The sequence below is a fragment of the Rhipicephalus sanguineus genome, chromosome 6 (assembly GCF_013339695.2).
Source record: "Rhipicephalus sanguineus isolate Rsan-2018 chromosome 6, BIME_Rsan_1.4, whole genome shotgun sequence".
Classification (NCBI taxonomy): domain Eukaryota; kingdom Metazoa; phylum Arthropoda; class Arachnida; order Ixodida; family Ixodidae; genus Rhipicephalus; species Rhipicephalus sanguineus.
The window spans coordinates 93945924-93954886 of record NC_051181.1 but is presented as its reverse complement, the minus strand read 5'-3'; the positions used below and the strand labels follow the sequence as shown (position 1 = coordinate 93954886).

General features: G+C 52.0%; 1 protein-coding gene across 1 annotated transcript in view; it reads left to right on the top strand.

The window, feature by feature from the left end:
* The first annotated feature begins 66 nt into the window (after window positions 1-66).
* LOC119395994 (dipeptidyl peptidase 3) overlaps window positions 67-8963 on the top strand; it is a 101934-nt gene continuing 93037 nt past the window's right edge. The window contains exons 1-2 of the mRNA XM_037663021.2: window positions 67-249; window positions 993-1230. Of these exons, the coding sequence (XP_037518949.1) occupies window positions 178-249; window positions 993-1230 (310 nt within the window). The 5' untranslated portion in view covers window positions 67-177. The remainder of the gene's footprint in view (window positions 250-992; window positions 1231-8963) is intronic.

The window sequence follows — 8963 nt, the reverse complement described above, 5'->3', positions numbered from 1 at the left end:
GGCGCTGCCTACTGCACATATTCTAGCATGTAGAACAGGTTTTGCTTTCATCTGTATATGAGGTCACGAAACCCCGAAAAGAGAAACACGGGCGAGGTGACCATGTGCGCGTAGTCTATTTTGGAAACCATCGCTATTTTGTTCCAAAGCGGGTACCTTGCAGATTGCAAAGTAAACATGTCTCTGCAGAGGATATGCAGGTTGAGTCGCAGTTTGCGAGCTAAAACGCCTGCTCTGCTAGTATGTCGGGTAAGTGGCACACACGCACCTGCGTGAAGCATCGGCAAGCTTCTCCGCAACTCCCTTCGCTTTTCAAATTCCACTACCTCGTGATTGTGCTCGTGAACACACCAAGTTGGCTGCCGTCAGCTGAACAGGATTCACACAGCACCCAGAGATGTTCGTGTAGTTTTTTTTTCCGGGATCGTTTATTGGACATTGGTGCGCGCCTTTCCAGTGCTAACTGTCCTGTCCCGTCTCTTGCTGAAGCACGCGTGATCGAGCTCTTGGGGCATTCTTTTGCGAGCGCTTTATTCTGCCAACGACAACTTTTATAAGATCTGACATTAGTCAGCGAGCGTTATACTCTTTTCATAAGGTCGCGCAGGGTGACCTTATCGCATGTTTGTTTTGCAGCCGCGTTACGTTGTGCACACTTAACTGCGTCCCTGGCTGCTGATATGACTCTGGAGAAAAAGAATGAACTTGCTATGGCCTTGGCCTGCATTTCCTGTGCAACTTATGATGCATCGCGCGGGCTAAACGCGAGTGTGCCCGTGGTGAAACTGCACTTGCCGCCAGAAAACTATCAAATCGAGTGGATTACTGCTGCGGACATTCGCTTGATTTATGTGTACCATTACGTTAATCTGTGTATATATGCTTGTACAGTGCAGGCATGTGCAAGTTTTCTCACCTTACAGCTAGGAACTAAACTTCGTGCTCGTGTGTGTGTTTGAAACCATATACCTGTATTTTTTGCTTTTGGCTAGCGCGAGAGCTCAGATGCCCGCCCAGAGGACGTGATGCTGCAGCAGTATCTGCCAGATGCCCGTCCTGACCCCGAGACATACAAGGACCGGTGGGCGTCCGAGGCATCCGAGAAGTACACCAAGGTTGAAGAAGTTCCCGGACACTGGCACTATGTGGAGCGTCTTCTCCCTTTGAAGACGGCACCAGAGCCTCCCAGGCATGAGGGCCGAGCCCCTTCTGGCTGGCAGCCACCATCCCGTAAGCTTCCGGCTGGGAACAAAGTAGTCGACGGAATTTGAATGAAAAAAATGCCAGGCCTGCGTGGAACACGCAGCGCAGTCACAGTGTAGGCTGGAGAAGTGGCCTTGGAGTCCATTCTAAACTCTTTCTTTTGTTCTTTCACATAGTTTCGAAATTTTAAACTCTTTTACAGTGCCTAGTGCAAAAATAGTAGTGAAGTGTCCACTGCACCATAATTGATCATCATTTTGCAATGCAATGAAGTATCCACTACACATCTGTAACACAATGTATGTACCTACATAGATGCCACGTTTGTTGATGCTGTTGCTAATAATGATGAGTTATGGCCAAGGAGGTTAAAATAAAATTTGCTGGAGTGGAGGAGGCGTCCCTCAGCTGAAGCCGCGTGCTGCCATCTTGCCATAGGCAGAAAGCACGCCTTCTGCAACGCGTGCTGCAGCGGCCGCATAGATGTTCTAGCTGCTCTCTGGCGTGGTGGCGTCCGGACGTTGTTGGGCACATTGTGCGTTGCGTACGGCTACATAAATCGAGCGAAAAGGTACTCTGGGATGAAGTTTCAGTTGTAAGCAGAACATTTCGAGCTCGATGAAAACTTCTCTGTATGCCGGAACACATGCTGACAGCCCGCAATCTGTCTCTAATTTTACATCTGACAGTCATTCTTTTTTCCTAACCGGTTTCGTAAGGACTCATATGTTCGAAGCACGTCGGGGCAGCCTGTTTGACGGGAAGTCTGGAAGCCAAAAGACGGCGATCGCATATGTTAGAGGCACTTCTCGCCGAATTGTTTCGACCGGTCTAGGCTGCGACCTGGGAGTCGTCCGACTAGCTGTGCTTTACGCATTTGTAAAACACTTGTAAAACCCATTGATACACATTCTTGTGCTTGTTGATACCAGTGGTGTGGAGCGCGAATAGAAAAATAACGCACCGCTTGCTATTCATTGAAATTATATAAATAGGCGAGATTTCGTTATCGGTTTCCCTGTTCGTGCTATAAAAGGGTAGCTCACAACTACGAGGTTATGTAACGTCATTTGGGCAATATACAAGGACCTGTTTTTTCTTACATTCGTGCATTTTTTCGTTATATTTGTATTTGCTTTATGCAGTGCAGCGAGTAAAACCATGTGCAGTGCTCTTTCCAGCTGCAAATAAAGCGACCTAACCTATCGCCCAGGGGTACTCCGGCCGTTATGTGTGTTCAAATTGAAAAAAAGTTGTTGTATATGTGACATTTGCATCACCTACGCGGCAGCATTACAAAGAAATGCTTCATGTTTCCCAAGGGAAGATAAAACAGCTCAAGATGAAAATTCTGCAGCAGAAAAATTGCAGACTGACCAAAAAGAGCGAGGCTCGATCCTCAAGCGATAATAAAGGAGATCAAGGATCAAAAGCTCATGTCTGAGTAGGGCAGGGGGATGGTCACTGCAGCCTTCCCCCATACATACAGCAACCCCTAGGGCAGGAAAAGACCACAAAGGCACGTATTCCATCCGAGCTGCGGGCGTTTGCGTTAACGCTGCACTTCTATTCTCCATCAGCTTACGAGTATTGCCACGCCCACTTCTTGTCTTGTTTTGATGTATTCGGGTTTGACCGGCAGGGACGGTTATCAACGCTCGACGCTGTCGGCGAAGTAGTGTTCTAGAAGCGTCGCGATTGTAGTAGATCGGTTTGTTAAGATTGCGCCCCGCACGCGAATGTTCCAGCTTTGTCTAGAGATTACGCCGCCACCAGCGATATCGCTGGAAAGTTCGATAGCGCCTGTATAAAAGCCGACGCGCTTGACTGCTTGTCAGTTGATCGACGAACGACGCCCTGTTCGCCGCTATCATTGTACAGCGTATATTGCTGTAGTCCCAGTTCTCATTTTCCGGCCACTAGTTCGGCCAAATAAACAGTTTCATCCTGCAAACGCCGACTGCTGTCTTCGTCGACGTCACGACCACGTGACATCTGGTGGAGGTGCTGCTTCATGATCCGGACGCCACCGCGGAGCGCTGACCCAAGCCCAAGCCGCGAAGAAGACGACTCTAAGGACAACCCGGATCCTCGAACCAGCCGCCGGCAGAAGGGACTACAACCAGAGTACGGACTCCTTCCCGAAAACGCCAGGCAGCCGAAGACCGTCACCTCGACCGCCGAGACGATGACAGACCCCCTGCCACCTACAACGGTCGTGATGCAGCCACCCAGGGAGCCGCCGACGTTCCGTGGTTCGCCATGTGAAGACCCCGAGACCTGGCTCGAGACCTTCGAAAGGGTCTCAACATTTAATAACTGGAACTGCGAGGACAAGCTGCGCCACGTGTACTTCTACCTAGAAGACGCCGCGAGGACGTGGTTCGAGAACCGAGAATCCGCCCTACAAACATGGGATCTCTTTCGGACGACGTTCCTAAGCACGTTCACGAGCGTGGTCCGCAAGGAACGGGCCGCGGCTATGCTGGAGACCCGTGTGCAGCTGCCCAACGAAAATATTGCCATCTACACGGAAGAGATGAATCGCCTGTTTCGACACGCCGACCCAAGTATGCACGAAGAGAAGAAAGTGAGGTTCCTCATGCGGGGTGTCAAACAGGAACTCTTCGCTGGATTGATAAGGAACCCGCCGAAGACGGTCACTGAATTTGCATCGGAGGCTTCTACGATCGAGAAAACGCTTGAGATGCGAACGCGGCAATACAACCGCAGCTTCTCGGCTACAAGCTACGCCGACGTTCAAGCCCTAGGACCCGCCGACCTACGTGAGACGATTCGAGCAATCGTGCAAGAAGAGTTGCGAAAGATTCTACCTTCGTCGCAACCTCAAGTAGAGTCCATCGCCGACGTCGTGCGCCAGGAGATCCAGCATTCACTCGGCGCGCCTCAGCTAGCAGAGCCGCAGCCGCAAGCTATGAGCTATGCTGCTGCAGCCCGCCGTCATGCTCCTCCTCCACGCCTGCGCCAAGACGCCACACCGCCGCAGTACCGTCGCCAGACGCCGCCGCCGCCACCGCCGCCACCGACGCCCTACCGACCACCTGTCCGCCAGCGCAACACCCCGAGGAAGACCGATGTCTGGCGTGCCCCCGACAACCGCCCGCTCTGCTACCACTGCGGAGAGGCCGGCCACACGTACCGCCGCTGCCAGTACCGACAGATGGGACTACGCGGATTCGCCATCAACGCGCCGCGCCCGCAGCCAGGCGAACGGCCGCGCGACATTGACGACTACCTCACCGGAACACAGTGGCAAGAACGACGACCTTCCCGCTCGCCGTCGCCCGGCCGCTACATGTCACCGCACCGCCGACCGTACACTGGCCCAAACCGGGGCCGGTCGCCTAGCCCGTATCCGGAAAACTAAGGGCAGCAACCGATGGAGGTGCGGTTGCTGTACGACGAACTACCGAAGATCCTCCGCCGCCGACGACCACGCGACGAGACCTGCAGAACACGACGCGAAGCAGACGAAGCCCTGCCGACGAAACCTCGCGGACCGAAGAAGACCCGACGACGCAACATGGAAGCAGCGGAACATACCGACGCAGCCGTGACCCGACGCCGCGACCCAACCGCAACGCAAGACGACGAACTAGCGACCTCGACGTTATCATCGACGGCCACAACGTCACCGCTCTCGTCGACACTGGGGCCGACTACTCCGTCGTCAGTGGGCCATTCGCCACCAAGCTGAAGAAAGTAAAGACCGCTTGGAGTGGACCCGAAATCCGGACAGCTGGAGGCCACCTGATAACGCCGATTGGTGTCTGCACGGCGAGAGTCACCATCAATAACCGGACTTATCCTGCGAGCTTTGTAATCCTACAAAATTGCTCTAGGGATGTGATACTTGGAATGGACTTCCTAAGTGACCACGGCGCCGTCATCGACCTGAGGTCTGAGTCGATAACGCTAACCTCAGACAAAGCGCTCCCGCCCCACGCGACGCCAGGGAACCATGCATTGAACGTGATAGAAGAGCAGGTGACCGTTCCACCGCGCTCCAGCGTCATTATTTCCGTCGGCACCGAAAAACCTGCGAACCTTGAAGGCGTCATCGAGGGCGATCAGCAACTACTCTTGAACCGTCAAATTTGCGTCGCAAGAGGTATAGCCAAACTGCGTTACGGTAAAGCAAAGGTAGTGCTGACAAATTTCAGCCACGAATATAGGCACCTCAACATTGGTACGACGGTCGCCTACATCGACGAATGTGTGGCCGCCAGCAATGCTTTCGCCCTCTTCGATGCTGCCGAACCTGCTTCAACGAATCGAGGTCCCGAACCAGATTTCGACGTCAACCGGAGCCTTCCGAAGGTCAAGCAAGACCAGCTGAAAACCCTGCTCCTGCAATACAAGGACTGTTTCTCGTCGTCATCGCGGGTCCGACAAACGCCCCTTGCTAAGCACCGCATTATAACAGAACAAAATTCTCGACCACTCCGACAGAGCCCCTACAGAGTTTCGACGCGAGAACGCGAGGCCATAAAGAAACAAGTCGACGAAATGCTACGCGACGACATCATCCAGCCTTCAAAGAGTCCGTGGGCGTCACCCGTGGTGTTAGTGAAGAAGAAGGACGGGACACTGCGCTTCTGCGTTGATTATCGGCGCCTGAACAAAATCACGAAGAAGGACGTGTACCCCCTCCCACGGATAGACGACACCCTGGATCGACTACACAACGCGACGTACTTTTCGTCGATGGACCTCAAGACCGGCTATTGGCAGATCGAAGTAGACGAAAGAGACCGAGAAAAGACCGCTTTTATAACACCCGACGGCCTCTTTGAGTTCAAGGTCATGCCTTTCGGTCTTTGCTCGGCACCTGCGACATTCCAGCGCGTCATGGACACCGTGCTGGCTGGCTTGAAGTGGCAGACTTGCCTTGTTTACTTGGACGACGTCGTTGTGTATTCCTCGAACTTCGACGAACACCTCCAGCGACTTCAATCCGTACTTCAAGCAATAAAGAACTCCGGGCTCACCCTGAAGCCAGAAAAGTGCCGCTTCGCGTACGAGGAGCTCTTGTTTTTGGGTCACGTGATCAGCAAGACTGGAGTGCTCCCAGACCCGCAGAAAACAGCTGCCATCGCCGCTTTCCCGCTACCCACCGACAAGAAGGCCGTGCGCCGATTTCTCGGCTTGTGCGCCTATTACAGACGTTTTGTCAAAGACTTTTCACGGATCGCCGAACCACTAACGCAGCTCACGAAGACCGACGTCGAATTCAGGTGGCAAACAGCGCAAGTCGAAGCATTTCATGAACTGAAACGACGCCTGCAGACGCCTCCGATACTTGCGCATTTCGACGAATACGCCGAAACAGAGATTCACACCGATGCAAGCAGCATAGGACTCGGCGCCGTCCTTGTGCAGCGGACGGGCGGACTGGAAAGGGTTATCAGTTATGCTAGCCGGTCGCTGTCTAAAGCAGAGGTCAACTATTCCACAACAGAAAAGGAGTGCCTCGCCATCATCTGGGCTACGTCAAAGTTTCGCCCCTACCTCTACGGCAGGCCCTTCAAAGTTGTGAGCGACCATCACGCCTTGTGTTGGCTAGCTAACTTGAAGGACCCTTCAGGTCGCCTCGCACGGTGGAGCTTAAGACTTCAAGAATTTGACATTACTGTCGTGTACAAGTCCGGAAGGAAACACTCCGATGCCGACTGCTTGTCTCGTGCCCCCGTCGACCCGCCACCGCCCGACGACCAGGATGATGACAGCTTCTTGGGAGCCATAAGTGCCGAAGACTTCGCCGAACGACAGCGAGCCGACCCGGAACTGAAGGGTCTAGTGGATTACCTGGAGGGCAGGACCATCGCTGTCCCAAAAGTATTCAGGCGAGGATTGGCATCATTTTTCTTGAAAAACAACGTCCTCGTAAAGAAGAATTTCTCTCCGGCCCGAGCCAGCTACCTTATCGTTGTACCTTCGGGACTGCGACCAGAAATTCTGCATGCCCTGCACGACGACCCGACGGCTGGACACCTCGGACTTTCCCGAACGCTCGCACGAGTACAGGAAAAGTACTACTGGCCGCGCCTTGCAGCCGACGTCACTCGCTACGTAAGGACGTGCCGAGACTGTCAGCGACGGAAGACACCGCCCACAAGACCAGCAGGCTTCCTTCAGCCGATCGAGCCTCCTCGGCACGAAGTTTAATATGTATGCACGAAGTTTAATCGCGCGAAGTTTAATAGTATGCACGAAGTTTAATCGCGCACTGTCAGCAGAGCGCTCTATATGAGAACGGTATACAGAATTCCATCAAAGGAAATGCTGGCTTCACAGATGAGTCACTGTCTCGAAAAAACTAGCCCAATGCCGCACAAAAACTCTACTGTACTTTGATTGTTGATGACAAATGAGAAAACATGTTGAGATTGTGGGCGACTAAACGGTTAGATATATGCGGACTTTGGGACTGGAATACATGATGACAGACTGCATGTGTATATGCTCGTTGGCTTAAACTTATGACTTATGCCACTTGGGCGTTTTTAATTGATTCATTGAGAGGGTAAGAGAGAGCCGAGCCTACGATATAGTATCGAAAAAGCTGTATCTATTGAAATAGTGTCGACTGCGAGCTGAATGCCCATATTGGAAGCACGTCCATGCAAAGCCAAAACTATTCGTTTTGGAGATTTTCAGCTTGTCTTGAGAAAAGAGATGGCTTTCAAGCCTTGACGAATATATATCCTTCTCCATGAGCATATCAAGTGTGGTGCTTTGGACCCACATTTATATTCCGCTCAAAGAAAGTGGCCGAACTCCATATATGCATAAGACTCCGTCACATGACGAACGAAATAAACAGGAAAATGAGTGCCGAGAAGTGAGGTCTGCTCTTACGAGGATAATTATTAAAAAAAAAAAAACATTGATACAGGCCCTTCGGTGTGCATGCTTGCAAAGAAAACGCCAAAAGAAACAGAATAAAACTGACCGCATTCTTATGTGCGATTTCGCTTCTTATTCTTGACAACTTCTCCCTTAATGTTCGCCATAACCATTAAAAACCACGGCGGAAAGACGCGGTCAGTGCAGCGGGCGCGCTTTGGCTCCCGTTTCTTGCCTATGGCAAGATGGCCGCCGCGCGCGCGCGGCGCGGCTTCACTGCAGCCCATTGGTAAGTATAGGCGGCCTCCTCTCCAGCAAGTTTTATTTAAACCTCCTTGGTTATGGCAGATTCCTTCCTAATGGGGTGGCCAGCTTTAAACGACCCGCTCATTATACAGCTCGCATGGTTTGATGTCTGGTGCGATCGTACGCTTCTGCCATGCAATACATCTGTTGACGCGACTCCTCTTCCGACATGACACGTGTGTAGGGTCTTTTTCCAAAGAAGTTTCAGGCACTGTGGTGTAACACTGACTGCCATGCAAAATGCCTGGGTTCAGCTGCAACGGACACTGGCAGCGGCAGACAATGTCACTACCAAAATCGGGTGTTCTTGTGGGCTCCTTACAGCTTACATTGTAAAACAAAAGAAACGTCTTTGTAGTCAGTGTTTCTACAAGAATGCTTTTCTGCTTCAGGGCAACAACTGCTTTCCTAGGTAGTGTCTGTATCCGAGACCGCTTTTTTCACTTGTCGCCGTCGCGAGGATTTTCATGCATATGAGATTTGGCCTTGACTGTATGTGTGACGGTGTGCTGAAGCATATCGCTGTATTATTGGTGCAGCTTTACTGCATCTATTGTAACGTGTACCTGTATACACTGGGATCT